General features: G+C 28.0%; 1 protein-coding gene across 2 annotated transcripts in view; it reads left to right on the top strand.

Annotated features, from left to right (window-relative positions):
• The window catches only part of LOC107450080 (cardioacceleratory peptide receptor), a 66993-nt gene that overhangs the window by 39194 nt on the left and 11169 nt on the right, over positions 1-16630 (top strand). For both annotated transcript variants that reach the window (XM_016065789.4, XM_016065790.4), the window contains exons 3-5: positions 4111-4214; positions 10270-10363; positions 16176-16475. In XM_016065789.4, the coding sequence (XP_015921275.1) occupies positions 4111-4214; positions 10270-10363; positions 16176-16475 (498 nt within the window). The remainder of the gene's footprint in view (positions 1-4110; positions 4215-10269; positions 10364-16175; positions 16476-16630) is intronic.

Genomic DNA, 16630 nt, shown 5'->3' with positions numbered 1-16630 from the left:
GTTATTTTTTTTCGAACAAATTTATTCGTTTAATTTATGAAGCTTTATTTTCAAGCAATAAAAAAGGTAGATTGTTTTAGATTGCCTGAATTTATTTAAGACAAATTTCTGAAAATAAGTGAAATTAATAAATTTTTGAAGAAGACGTCTGAAGCTGAAAAATCTGGATTAAATACCCTTTTTCAAACTCAATTTTGCAAACTCTTTTGATATAAATTTGTTTAAAATCCAAACTATATCTTTGTTTTGATTAGAAAAAAAATAAGTATAATTTTTTTTCTGTAATAATCCTAGCTTAGTTTGAATTTGAATAAAAAAATTAACTTATTAACATTAACTACTTGACTTTACTTTAATATTGTTTTTACCATAAACTTTGCTCAAACATAGTTTTCTTAAGTCAAAAAGAAATAAATAATAAAAATTAATAAAAACGACATTTTTAATAAAATTACTAAAATGCAGAAATATTTAAATACCTAATTTTAGGCATATTTTAAACTAATTAAATTGTATCGCTTCTGAATTATAAATAATTACAAATATATCAAGTATGTATTTTATGAATTTTAACTATTATGAATATAGATAGTGTACGTTATTTCCGTTATCAATATATATGTTTAGAATTTTTACCTAATTGTAAGAAATTAATATATAATCAAAAAGAAAAAACATTATAAAAATTTAATATACAAGTCAGGAAAACAAGATTGAAGACATCAAACTCTTTCAATTTTACAACAACTTAAAGTAACTGCAGTTTTTCTGCAGATTCCTCAGAAAGTATACTTCTGAAACAAAGACTGCATAATTACTTCAAATTTACTGCAGATTGACCACGGATTTAAAGTTTCAGTTTTTTGTAAATTTATGATTTTAAAGTGACCTCACTTAAACTACAGTAATTTTGTAGACAATAGCTAAAAGTTTTTTTCGAAATAAATTACTGAAAAATTACTTAGCATTAGCTGCAAAATAACTGCAGTGTTTTTACAGTTAAGATTGCACTACAGAAAATTTGCAGTTAACTCTAGAAAAACTACGAAATTACTTCAGTTCTGTAGAAAAACTACAGTTTATTTTCAGCTGGGATATAGGTATATAAATTCAAATTGAACAATATCTCATAATAAATATTATTTTTAATTCTGCTCCTATTTTTTTTATTAATCTTTAACTATTGTAAAATTCTAATTTATTTGCAATTTCAAAAAATTTAATTAGCATTGTACTTTTAATTAAATATTAATTCTGCATTTCCAATTTTGCCTCGAAAATTGAACTCGAAGAAAAGTGGTGAGAACTTTTATGCTAGCAACAAAGGAAAAATAGTTCGTATAATGTGATAAATACTTTATGAAATGCGAAGATAGTATTAATTCTGAATTCCAATTAAATAAAAGCTAAAAACAGGATAAAAACAGAAAAATTCGAAATACTGCTTAATTTTTTTAAATATAATATTTTACACTTTTTCTTTGAATGATATATTTATAATAAAATGCATTGAACATCTGAAGATTCTGATTTGAATGAATGGATATTGCAAATGTGAACTTTCATAAAATAAAGACAGTCAACTTCATTAATAGAAAGCAATTTAAATAACAGCAATTATAGACTGTATGAACAATAATTTCGTAAATATCTTTATAAAAGAAGTATAGAATGATATGAAATTAATTATCCAGAAATATTTTGTACCAAAATTATACATCAAAAAAGCTCAAACATGGATATAAATTTTTTATATTAAAATAAAATTTTAAAACTTAAATATGAAAAAAGTCTGAAACTCTTATCAGATATAATATATTTCCACATGATTTGACAAAGATTCTAGCATGGAATCAGATTTTTTTTATATTCCATAATCATCCACATTTAACGCTTTCAATTTTAAAAAATTTTTTTTGACAAATAATTTAAATGAATAGTATTTTATTAAACAAAGCTGAAAAGCAGCTAATTTAAATGGAATGTGTATATAACACATTCAAAATAAAAGTATTTTTAAAATAAAAGCAACAAGGTATATCTACTTACTAAAAAATAAAACAGCGTCTTCTTCAGAAATTGTAATTGTCTTAATTCAAAAGAAATTGTCTTAATTTAAAATATTAAATGACATATTCTCCAGAAAAAAAATTAAACGTAAAATAAAAACGAAGACATAATCTATTTAGATCACAAAACATAACAATTTTATTTAGATTTATTATCGTTTCATTTTTGAAATAAAACGAAAGAAATTACAGCTTATAGCTCGCACACAATTAAATAATAAATGAATCACTCAAGTTTGAGCTAAAAGCACTCAAATATTGCTTAATAAATACCACTCAAGTTTGAGTAAACGCAAAGCAAGAATTTCGCTCAAATAAGAATGTATTTCACTCAAGTTGAGTTAAAAAAAATTAACTCTTTTTTGAGTAGGGGAAATAACTCTTTCATTTTAAGAGAGCAGATGTAATATTGCGAGGATTATTAAAATCGAACAATATTTCATTTAGAGCTTTTAGTTCTAAGGTCTTTTGAAAGTTTGAGAGATTGCTTCCTAAAGAATTAAATATTTTTTGTTTACAAATATTAGAATATATATTTATTTTACGTATTGATAAAACACATAAACTCTATAATATAAAAAATAACAAAAATATATTTCGTGACAATTTGTGTTAACCAAAACAATGTTCTCGCCATTTTATCTTATAATCGTTTGAAATGAATCGAAATCATCTTATAATCGTTTGAATAGTTTTGAGGTTTAAAATTGATTTAGTAGCTTTATTTTAGCAAGAAAAGATTCTTCTTATATTGTTAAAATAATTTTAAAAAGTCAAATTCCGTATTTTATCATAGCTTTCTATAAATAACTTTTCATGGAAGATCTGATATTTATATCGCTTAAAGTTATTCTTAGTTGGGGAATTTACACCCGTCTATCAACTTGGATTTCAAGGTCAAAGTTAAAATTAACGTAATCTAATGTATGTCATACAGATGAAGTGTTTTAGTGGCCAAAACGGCTAGAAATAAACAATTTTTTAGATACAAAGATTTTAAGCTTAAGATATTGTTTTTTTACAACAGGACGTTTTAGAATTATAATTGCTAATGTCCTTTTACCTAACAACGTGGAAATTCTGAAAACTTTGATAACAATTATTATTATTTAATTATGCAACAAACCACTATTTACATCTCACCGATGTTCATAATTTTTTTTAACTGGAAACGAACTGAGAGCTACAAACTGAAATTAATTTGTATGAACTGAATACAAAATTTGTACATCCAGGGAATTTTTTTGAACGTAAATTAAAAGGAAATTTCAAAATTTCCCAAAGAATGCCAAACAGTCAACTGAGAGAGCATTCTGTCAATAGCTAAAAAACTAATGGAGGTGACTCACAGCTAGCAATCCAAGCCTATATCTAATCTTAACATGTTTTATTTGTAAAATCTATGGGTAGAATAAAATTTTATATTCGTATGATTTAAGTATCTAAATTAACTGGAATAGAAAACAAAACTATTACAATTGTAATCATGAAACTTAAAATTGATTTTCTTTTCTTGTAGATAATAAATAGACAGGACTTTGAAGCATGCTACATTAATAGAAATCACATGCAATATTTGGTTATAAAATAAATTTTTTTTTAAAAAAATGAGAGAAAACGTTTGGAAGATAACAAAACAACGGAGGGAAAGAAAGCAAAGGAAAATTGACGTGCGGAAATAATAGAATACTAAAATTAAATTTTACTACTGCACTTTTAAGAAAACATGCAGATTTCGAGAAATTATAAGGTTTCATCTCTCGAACCTTTCATTACTTGAATTTAAAATCTAAACCAGTCATGTGAAACGTCTATTTTTTTATCGATTTCATTATTTTATTTAAATGTTTTTTTGGCAAGTTCTTAAAAAATACCATATCATTTTTTAATGAATCTAATTTTTTTTGCGTCAAGTTGACACACAATAAAGCGAGCTATTTAAGAAGAGGTTTTCAAAATACGATCTTAAAATTTAATATTTGTAACTGTGGGGCAGTTTAGTGTTCCAAGCAAAATTCAATAATATGTTTTATTTTCACAGATTTGACAGTTGGGGTTATTAACGTTTTGACGGATATCATATGGAGAACAACAGTTGCTTTTTACGCAGATAACATAGCCTGCAAACTTATTAAATATTTACAGGTAAAGTAATTTCTATTCTAATCATTTTATTTTATTCTTATTGATTTTTTTTTACCAAAAACATTGTTTGCTGAATGTTATAAAGAGAAAAAGCATTGCATTGATTAGTTTTTTTAAGTGTATTAAATTCAATAAAGGATATGGTTTTCGATATTTATATATAAAATTATTGTAATAGAAAACATATTCTACTGATTAATTTACTCAAGGAATATTTGTGGAGTATTTTTCATGTTAATTACATTAAAAAGAAAGGTACAGAGTTTATTTCTGAAAGATCATTTTGGAAATATTGTATAAAACTTAATATTTGCTAAGATATAAATGCTTTCATCTTGGCATCTTCTTACATTAAAAAATCACGCTATTAATTTTAAAATAAATAATAATTCAGAAATTGATGGTAGAAATTTGAACATCCTGACAATTCTAAAATGTATTATATAATCGGATTGTTTTCATCTTACTGGATTCATAGTATTAACTTCTTACTACAAGTGCAAAACTGTTCATAACGTTGAATTAAAAAAATAATTAATGATTGGTAAAATGTAAATACTTTAATCTGGCATTATCTTGCATTAAAATTCGCACTATTGATTCTTTACATCTTGTTAGATTTATTAAGTGCAAAACTGTAAATAACGTCATGTTATGAAAATAAGTGATGATTGCTAAAATAAAAATGCTTTAGTCTGACATCTTCTTCCATGAAAAAAAAAATCACACTTTTAAATTTGTTTTTAAAAATAATTAAAAAAAAAATATTTGGAGGAACTTTAGCATCCAGTCAACTCTAAAATGTGTTCGATCCTCTGATTGCTAACATTGCTAACTTCTTACTAGTTTTATGAAGTGCTAAACTATAAATAACGTCATAATTTGAAAATAAGTGAGGATTTCTAAAATTTAAATGCTTTACCCTGGCATCTTCTTACATTAATAAATCACACTACGAAATTTAAAAAAAAATGATTAAAGAAATTTCAACTTGCTGTCAACTGTAAAATGCATTCGATCATATCTGATTGTTAATATCGTAAGCTTCTCACTCGATTTATGACGTCATATTTTTTAAATGAGTGAAGAAGAATCATGAAAACTACCGCGATAAATCCTTTCCTTTCTACGAGATGAAATCGTATAGGTTCTTAAGATATATTTGTAATATAATAATATTTAGGAATTTAAAATATTTTTATAATAATATTTAGGAATTTACGATATTTTTATAATGTTACGCAAATATCGAAGTCTATTTAGTTTTAAAAAACGTTAAAAAACTGGCTGTAATTGTGATCAAAAGACCATTAAAATTATTTTTTCAATTAAAAAATCTGTGCAAATAATGGTAAATAGCACACTTATTCAATAAAAGAAATTATTCAAATGGTGTAATTTTCTAAATTAATTGAATACAAAAAATTACTATAAAGTTAATTTTCATTCTTTCTTTCGCACAAAATATATAAATAATTTACAAAAGTGTCGTTCAGACGCTTTCACTGAGAAAAAAAATAAATACAATTCTGTGAATATTCTATATTCTTTTCTCTTTCAGAATGAAACAAATGTTACCTAATAATAGTTTTAGTTATTATTTATTCTAAATATATAAATAGCTGTTTAATGGAGCACAATAAGGTATGTTAATTCGATAGTGAAAATATTTTTTGGAACAATAATATTAAATAAAAACATATTTTACGTGTTATTCATTTTTTATGTAATGCTATTTAGTATTACTTTATTATGCATAAAAATATCCTGCTTGCATTAAATTATTACTGTTAAGTTCATTCTTCTTTTCATAGTTATTATATTCAGATTGTTTAAATCTACGAATTTAAAACCAAACGTACTGAAATATAATAAACTCGAAATTTTGAAATTATCATGAACATCAATGATTTCTATATTTCCTAAAAAATCTATATTTGGATTGCATTTTAACTTTCGAATTTTTTACATGAATATTAAAATTAAATAAATTTTGAACTTTATTAGCGATTTCATTAAAAAAAACTTATAAAAAATTTATTTTTTCCTGAATTAATAAATTTGCAGATCTTCACATTTCAGATCACCGCAGTTGCGTTTATTTTACAATTAAAGACCCTATCAAGTTAAATGCATTCATTTAATTTTAATTTTTAAGTTTTTTTGAAACATTGAGTGTATCTAATTCTGTCCTTCTTTAATGGAAAAAGGAAACAAAAATGAAAAACAATGTAAAATAAAATTTTAAAACTTAAAAGGAAAGGGGACATTTGTTCTGTTTGACATTTCTCTTTCTTTTTTACCCAAATTCAAAAGAAATATATTCATTTCAATAAGATATTTATTCAGATAATGAAATGTCTCTGAAATTTATGTTAACTGTAGAAAAGAATATTTTTTTCACATATTTTATGCACTGCAATTGTAAAATAAAAAGAAAACGTGTGCAAGTATGTAAGCTTTGAAGTTGTTTGTATTTTGTTCGATTTTTTTCTTCCATTTCCGCACCAGAAAATTTCTGTGGCGGAATCGATGAATTACTTTTGTCGAAAAGATTGTATTGTTGAGAACTATTATTTAGCTAGAGTCTGATAAATGAAAATACTTGTAAGAACAGAGTTTGAATATTTTTTTGTCGGATTTCTTTGAATAATAAATCTAAATTTCTTTTTCCTCCCGGGTAGTACAACTATGTTTCTGAATGTCTAGGCTGTTATTAAAATGCATGAGGTATCTTTTTTTTTGTAAAATGTGTCGAAATATTAGCTTTGAGTTTTTTTTTTGTTATGAAATATCTTGATACTTTTCAAAAGTTTTACATAATTATGAAACAAATATTGAAAATACGCCATATTTACCTTGCAAAAATATTTCTGTTTACTACTATATATTATTCATTTAAATAAAACAATGAAAAATATGAATAATTAATCTCTAAGTTTTCAAAGTAAACAACATGAAATATAAATACTGAATTAAAAAATATTAAATTTTAATATACCAGGTGTCTTAATGACTAGAATGATATTTAGCTATGACAAGTACCATATTTAGCTAGAGTCTGATTAATGAAAATACTTGTAAAAACAGAGTTTGAATAATAAATATAAACTTATTTTACTTCCCTCGTAGTACAACTATGTTTCTGAATGTCTAGGCTGTAATTAAAATGCATGAGAGATCTTTCTTTTGTAAAATGTGTCGAAATATTAGCTTAAAATTTTTTTTTTCGTTTTGAAATATCTTGATACTTCTCAAAAATTTTACATAATTATAAAACAAATATTGAAAATGCGCCATATTTACCTTGCAGAAATATTTTTGTTTACGACTATATATTATTTATTTAAATAAAACAATGAAAAATATAAATAATTAATCACTAAGTTTTCATAGTAAATAATATAAAATATAAATGTTGAATTAAAAAAATATTCAATTTTAATATACCTGGTATCTTAATGAATAGAATGAAATTTAGCTATGACAAGAGCTGCATTTAGCTAGAAACTGATAAATGAAAATATTTATTAGAACAAAGTTTGAATATTTTTTGGTGTGTTCCTTTGAATAATAAATATAAATTTATTTTACTTCCTGCGTAGTACAACTGCTTTTCTGAATGTCTAGGGTTTTAATAAAATCCATGAGCGATCTTTTTTTTTTGTAAAATGTGTCGAAATATTAGCTTTAATTTTTTTTTTTAGTTTTGAAATATCTTGATACTTCTCAAAAGTTTTACATAATTATAAAACAAATATTGAAGATACGCCATATTTACCTTGCAAAAATATTTTTGTTTACGACTATATATTATTCATTTAAATAAAACAATGAAAAATATAAATAATTAATCTCTAAGTTTTCATAGTAAATAATATAGAATATAAATTCTGAATTAAAAAAAATATTAAATTTTAGTATACCTGGGGTCTTGAAACAGACTAGAATGATATTTAGCTATGACTATAGTCCGTTCAACGAGAACTGATAGTGGTAGTAAACATAAGGATTGTTGTTTGATCGCCAACGTTTGCCACTTCAACGGTTTCTTCACTGAATGGGCGATTTCATTTAAATCGACAGAGCTTTTGCTTTTATAGAATTACAAAAACGATGTTTGGAACGATGTTACCTTAAAATTAGATAAGAAAGTGCAAAATTAAAATACGTTTCAAATTGTTTCAGTAAACACATAATTTTGTTTTAAGAACAGTTTTAATGCTTTTTTTTTTAAGTTTAGATAAAATTAGTTTTAATATATTTTGCACAAATATCTATGCAAAACATAACTTTTATAATTCCATCGTAAAAGTCGTATAGAATCGAAAGAATATGTTAAAAAAATACTCTTTAGTTTCATAATTACAATTTTTTTAGCCTAAGTTTGAAGCCTAATTTTTTTTAACAGGAAATAAAATGCCGTTCTTTTAAAGTTTGGTAAATCAGAATCATCGTTCACAGCTTTGAGAATTTTGCTTCTTGTCGGAATTTCGTTACGGCGGAAAATATCATGAACTTTTCTTCTGACAGCATTTTTGTCGAAATCGTCAATGTCATCCAGAAAAGTTTTACGATATTTAGTCCTCTTCGGTGAATGTAATATACCATCCCTTTTATATTCTTTAATAATTCTGAAAACAGAAGCTGTGCTAACTCCCGATGCAGAAGCCGCATGGTCAGCCACATCAATGATTGGAACATCTGGTTTTGAATGCACTTCTGTTTTATAAATGTTCAATATTATTTCCTTCTCAGCTTTACTTATGTAAGATTTCTTCTGCGGATTTTTAGGAGGACTTAAATCCATAACTTTATTTTCCATAAGCTCATGAAACACCTGCAAAAAGACACCACGGCAAAACAAACAACCCTCTACAAAATAAGAGATTTCGCTTGACTGTTGGCGCTATTTGTCATTATTCCGGTGCCAAGTAGACAACTGTATTGCGCCAAATAGCACGCCGCTTTGTTTACTTTCACTATCAGTTCTCGTTGAACAGATTATTTAGCTAGAGTCTGATTAATGAAAATACTTGTAAAAACAGAATTTGAATAATAAATATAAATTTATTTTACTTCAAGCGAAGTACAACTGCGTTTCTGCATATCTAAGCTGTTATTAAAATGCATGAGGTATCTTTTTTGTAAAATGTGACGAAATATTAGCTTTAAATTTCTTTTTTCTTTGTTTTAAAATATTTTGAGACTTTTCAAGAGTTTTACATAATTATAAAACAAATATTGAAAATACGCCAGATATTATCTCACAAAAAATATTTTTTTCACGACTATATATTATTCATTTAAATAAAACAATGAAAAATATAAATAATTAATTTCTAAGTTTTCACAGTAAGCAATATAAAAGATAAATACTGAATAAAAAAATGCTCAACTTCAATACACTTTGTGTCTCAAAAATCATCAATGATTTGAGAAATCAATCAAAGAAAAACGAAAAGAGAAAGCATTGTGTTCCAGATTGTGTAAAACAACAATATATTTTTTTATAACAAAAACTATTATTTGACTCAGTCTGAGGACAAAATAAGTTGGCGTTTGTTCAAATATTTCAGTTGAAATAGTCAGATATGGTTCAGAAAACTTTTCTTTATTGATTTTCTCAGAAAACAGCGTCATCTAGGGATTAACTTTGTAACCAATTTTGAAACTTTGAGAAAATAAATTTTCTGGTTTCCAGAGAAGAATGCATTAAACCGAATATTTTCATCTTATTTTTTAAATTCATCTTTATAGCATGTGGTATTCATGCTGGAAAATATGTGAGCTGACATTTTTATTTTCATTAACTAAAAAAAATGCGTTAAATATCACATTTCAAAATTTAAACTTTAAATCTTATACAGCGATAAAATTCATGCATAAACACTATGATTAACTTTAACCAAAATAATTTGATTAAACTAATGTTTAAAAGTATATTTGAACAGCACAGCTGAATTACTAAAGACTTGCGAATGTTTTTTGCTTTAAAAAAAATTTAAAAATACTAAGGCAGAAAGTAATTTCGTTGGGTTATTTTTTCTTCCAGGCTCTTGTAACTTATTCATCGACGTACGTCTTGGTAGCCCTAAGCGTCGATCGTTACGATGCCATTGCTCATCCAATGAACTTCTCAAACAGCTGTAAGTTAAATAATTTTTTTTCTAAATCCCGGAACTCTTTTAAAACTCACATCTTTAAAAGAAATCATATCGTGTAAAATATTAAATGATGTATTGTGTTTAAGTTATAAACAGCCTCCAGTTTTCGAGGCGATTTAAATTGAAAAATAATCAAATTTTTTTGTATCGATTATTCTCTGTCTAGCGTAAGTTTTAAATAAATTATGGAACGTTGGATTCGAAAACATTTTTTCAAACAATTATTTTGTTAGGAAAGATTCAAGAAATGAAATTGTTCCTTTTTATTTCAATTTGCGTAGTATTTAGTTGAAACTATAAGAGACAATGCATGTGATGTATTGAATTAAATTTAGAGATATTAATGGGAGGGAAAAATTTTACAGTGTATATAGTATATATTTTATTTTATATCCGTCGTTGAGCAGCCGATTTAGGGTTTACGACAACTAATGTTCAACTCCGAACCTTGTAATTTTGAACCAATCCAGAAGACAAGGAAGCTCCTGGTTCGGTACCCCCAGATATATTGATTTGTTGTGGGAACATGGAGGACTTTGCGACTTGATAGATTTAACGTGCATCAGTCACCATTTACTGCACTGGGAGTCTTCGACCTGTGGGGATCGAAACCATGAACTCTTGGACATGGGCCCAGTGCCCTACCAACCAGGCTTTCCCGGCCTAGTGCATATATATAATAAATATCTATTATAAACATCCCTTATATATCCAATCTTTATTATTAAATATCCTTAAATAGAAGGAAGCATATATTGTGCAAAAAAAACTGCGTATTTTGTTAAATGTCAGATTTAATAACTTAATAGCCATATTAATACTGTACTTTAATATCTATTAATAATAAAGTTAAAAATGTGAAATGCATTTAGTGGAGAGGTAAAGATTCTTAGAATTGCCCAGCAACAGCTATTAACTTCACATTATAAATTCAAAACTACTTTCCTGCTAGTAGGAGGGTATATTGCTGATCTTGAATCTCATCAGTGCTGATCTAAAGTACTAGTACTATAGCTGATCTTGAATAGATTCAAGATCAGCAATTCAAGTCATTGGTTCTCTAGAAACAACACATGTTCTTCAGTATCGAGAATTAACCAGGTACCTACTGCAGAGAAATAAGAAAATTATAATACAATAGATCCCTGAGCACAGGACCATTTCCTCGCACAAAAATGTGACATGCTGGTACAGCCAACATAATCAAATATACAATGCTGGACTAAATATAAAATAATCTATTAAGCAAAGGCACCTGTTGAAACTGTTGAGTGGCATTCAGAAACAATGGATAATTCAAGATCTCTCTTGTTCTTCTGAATCGTCATTTCTGCTACCAACAGGCTAAGATTGCCTTGGCGAGCATCTTCACCGAATTGGTTTTTTTGACCCAACTTTTTGCTCACTCTCTGATCATAGAGAACTCATAAACACAGTCCATCTTCCCTGTAGGCTACTTCATGACTACGAATTCAACTGATATTGGTGCACTAGAAACTGTCTCAGGTAATAACTTCGATTACTCTTGTTTTGTTCGTATCCTGAATCATTGTTAACGATATTGCCGTGCTCAATTTCTGTTGTGTCTACTTCATTGTATCTTGCCTTGGCATTAGAAGTTAAAACATAGTTAAATATTATTGGAAACTATGTGTGATTTTACATTTAAACGTAGAAAACGATGCAAGAGAACTTACAAAATATCGGGGAGGGACACTAGTACGCAATGACGACGGGAAATCTTTATTTTTCTCATCCTATTAGAATTATTACAAAAAGATGCAAATTTTAATAGATGCTGAGTGAATAAAATAGAAAAAAAGTGCAGTAATGTGATTTATCTTTTCACAAAGGAGTTAAATTGATAACTGGTGATCAGTTCAATTTATAAATAAGTACCCCAGTACTAACGTTTCCAATTCTCGAACATATTTTCTGCAATAATTTATTGACTTTCATCATTATTTTTAAATTTCATTTATTTATTTCATCAGTTTTTTTATTTAATCAAAAACTGTTTTTTTAAGAAAACATAACAGTAAAATTTCACCTATTTGCACAATTTTAGTTAGAGACACAATCCTGTGTAGGTTATTATTTATTTCTAATCCGCAAAAAAATTGTTTTATAATGAATTCAAAAACTTCGATTTGAAAATGCATCCATATTAATTTTATTTGCGTGTTCGTTACTTAGCATCAACTACATCGATTGGTGCTTGGATATTTAAATGTTGTTTGCTGTTTAAAATTGTGACAAATATTTTAGAAAACTTACTGCCAAAAAAATAATTTTTCCTAAACACTCTTTCCATAACATGTGTTTTTGATTGGCAGAAGATTTGATACTGTTGTGAAGAATACCTTCCTTTTTAAAACAGTTCATTTTGTTATGCGTGTTAGCATTAGTTGAAAACCCTCCAAACTCCCAAATTTCATTATAAATTATCTATTATTCATGATTCTAGAAAATATATGCCGTTTTGATCTCTGATATCATTTTGTTCTGATTAAAATGAAGTGTTTGGCAAAAAATATATTAAATAAATCAATTGACCACTTAATTTTAGAGTCAAGTTTAAGAATTTTAGAGTTTTATAAATGCAAATAATTGAATTATTGCCTGCATGTTTGTTGACAATAAAAATGAGAATTATTCTACACTGCTCAAAAAAATTAGGGGAGCCATGTGCTCCCCTAATTTTTTTGAGCAGTGTATATACATATATATCTGCATAGATATACACTGCTCAAAAAAATTAGGGGAGCACATGGCTCCCATAATTTTTTTGAGCAGTGTATCTTCGCTACTGCGCACTTTCAGTCATATAAGCTATACTATTAGGAGCATGATTTAATGCTGATTAAAAACCCAATACAACCTCCTCCCAACAACAAAAAAAAAGTTTGAACACAGTGCGCTAAAATAAATTATATCACTATCTAATAAGGAATTTAATGGTATTTGTTATCAAGAAATCTAAAACAACATTACTTGCAAAACTCAAAATAATATAGAGCACAAAGAAAAATTTGCTTCAATTTCCCACAGCTTGATTTTTATGGTCGAGTCACTAATCTTTTCAAGGCAAATTGAACTGGCTTTTTGAAAGAATTTAGTTTTCAGTTTTTAATATGCCCGAGATTTCGTACAACAAAATGAACAATCAATGTCAATGAGACCTAGGTAATCCGGGTTCGAGCCCAGTGATAGCTGGTCAATTCGAATTCCGCACTCTGCTCGCACAGACCCAATTGCTGATGTAAAATATCCTCAGTGGTAGGCGGATGATGTGTTAGAGTCCCCTTGCCGTCAAGCTATTAGTTGAAGGCTCTCGTGGTTTTCCTCTCCATGTAACGTAATTGCAGGTTAGTTCCGTCAAAAAGTCCTAGACGAAGGCAAATTTCACCCGTTACTTGATCCAGGTCTTCTTACTTGTGTTCAAAATTACAAGGCTACGGAATTGAATATTAGTAGGCGTAAACACTTAATCGGGTCTGTTGTTGAGCGATGATAATAAAATAAAATATTTGGAGGCTTTGGGAGTAGAGCATTTGCCTTCCAATGAGGTGGCCCGGGTTCAAATCCCAAAGCTGGCTGGTCGATACGAGTTTTGCACCTGGCTCGAACCGACTACAGTTTTGACGTAAAATATCCTCAGTGGTAGACGGATCTTGGGTTAGAGTCCCATTGTCGTCAAGCTAACCGTGGAAGGTTTTCGTGGTTTTCCTCTCCGTGTAACGTAAATACGGGTTAGTTCCATCAAACAATCCTTCACAAAAGCAAATTTCTCCCAATACTTGATCCAGAAATTCTCACGTCTTCCAGATTGGACAATTACAAGGCTGCGAAGTTGAATATTAGTAATCGTAAACCCAAAATTGGTTCGGCTGTTCAACGATGGTTATAAAACTAAATACTATCAATAACAACTATGACACAATTGGTGTCTCACTGATATCCATGAGTGTTTTACACTGAAAACATTCGTATCACTATGTATAAGAAAATTTGTTTAAACGTAAACTAACTCATGGTTAATATGGCAGTTTTAGATTTTTCTAAAGAAAATTAAGCAGCTCTATTCAGGCAACAGTATAATCTGCACGGAATAGCTACGAAATAATGATAGTAGCTTAAAAAACACCGATTTAAAAAGGATTTTTCATTAGATAATTGTAAAAAACTATTTTTATATAATATTATCTAACTCTCAAATATTTTTATGATTGCTGAAACATATTGAAGACAAAACTCAAATGTTAATAGTTAAAGGCAGGTCAAAAATACGTTTAAACATTCAATGATAGTTCATGAAATAAACTTATACAGGATATCTTCAATTACTTGCGTTTAACACATATTTTAGAATAATTATGGAAATTTAAACAAGAAAATGTAAAAAATGAGGACTAAAAATCTACACACTCGGGGTACAAGTGAGAAAGAAAACAAAACCCTTTTTCGAAATATGACTGATTACAGTTAAGGAAGATGGGTGGCAAATCAGGAAAACCTATTTGATTTGATAAGAAAACAGAGGGGGCTGAAAAACTATTATTTGAAACGCTTCCAAGTTCAAGTGGTGATCAAGCAAGCTGTTATGCATTTTAGAACGTTTTTTCCTAATTGTGGTATGGTAGATTTCAACAATGGTTCTATATTTTTCTCGTTTAAATATAACTTTGAGACATTTAATGTGTATATTTTTTAAAGTACAAACTGTACTATCAATGTGTATATTTTTTAAAATAAAATTTTTCCTCCAATTTTCTCCCGGAAATCGAACAATTATGAGGTAAACAAGACAGCGGTTAAACGTGATAGATATGCATTTACCAATGCTTCGACTGCGATCAAGCAGATGGCGTTGTTACATTGATTGCGCAAAATGGAGGCAAATCGCTCAGTGTGTTACTGGAGTGCTGGACTTTAGGGAAAGTTGAAACCGTCAATGCTACGTGGAACTAATACACCTTTGTCGAGTACTGAAGAAGGCTATTAGTTAAATGTAGCCAGGCCACCTCAGATCTGGCTATCTTTTGTTAAATGATAAAGCGAATATCGCTGACAGCAACAAAATATATCATTGCAATTCATGTAGGGGAGTGTTTTAATCATCGACTATGCATTCCTGATCTCTCACAGGATTTGAAGAAGAATCTCAGTTGAGTATGCTTGAAATCACACTGTTGAAGTGACACGAACCGTTCAGAGCTTCCTCTGTGTGCAGAGCCCTGATTTTTTTTCTTCCTCGATGCCTTTTTGAAGCTTATAAAGTGATATGATATGACAACTGTTACATCTTTGGTAATAATGTGGGAAACAAAGTTTCAGCTTTTTAATATCTCATCATATTTTTTGCCTCTCATACACACCTCTGCTCATAGTTGTCAAGGGAAATTTATTTTTAGACTCTATATTTATTTAATACGAGTGGATCATAATCTGGATTTAAGAAAAATCTTTACTTTCAGGAACGCCTCCCATTTTTACTGGACGTTTGGGTTTGGAAATTTCTTGTTATAGAAAAGTAATTTAAAGAAAAATATTTTTTTCTCTACGATTAATGATTATATTAAAGAATGTAACTAATTAAAATTTCAGAATTGCATGTTTGCTCCTTATATAAAAAAATTTTTTAAATAAATTCACAATTTTTTTTAAAACTCAATAACTAAATTTTACTCTATAGGTCAATAAACAACAAGCAAAACAATTTGCAACTGATTCTCAAGAAAATTTAAAAACATAACAGTTTTTTTTTTGTAATCTATTGTATGTTTTTTTTCAGGGCGTAAGGCTAGAATACTAGTTGCATCTGCTTGGGCTCTTTCAGCTGTATTTTCAATACCATCAGCTTTCTTGAGTTCTAAAGAAGAGGTGAAAGGCATGTCTCAGTGCTGGATTGACCTCCAACCATGGCAGTGGCAAGTTTATATCACTCTGGTGGCAGCTAGTCTCTTTTTTCTACCAGCGCTAATTATAGCAGCTTGCTATACTGTCATAGTTTACACTATTTGGACCAAAAGTCGAATAATGAGCTATCCCAAGCTATCCAAATCATCCTCAATTGTAGCGGATAGCAAAAAAAGTAAACAATATTGTATTTTTTCTTTATTATGTAACGGTGTGTTTTACTGAAATAAAGCCACCTTGACTGTGCGCCGTAAATGGACTAAGAAAACATGTGTATTAATGAAATCTATATGCTAATACATATTTACAAAATGTAACTCAATTACTGTC

Source organism: Parasteatoda tepidariorum, chromosome 3 (assembly GCF_982258835.1).
Source record: "Parasteatoda tepidariorum strain Cologne lab strain chromosome 3, Ptep-v5.0, whole genome shotgun sequence".
In the NCBI taxonomy this organism is placed as follows: Eukaryota; Metazoa; Arthropoda; class Arachnida; order Araneae; family Theridiidae; genus Parasteatoda; species Parasteatoda tepidariorum.
The sequence above is the reverse complement of the archived record's forward strand: the minus strand, read 5'-3'. Positions and strand labels throughout refer to the sequence as shown.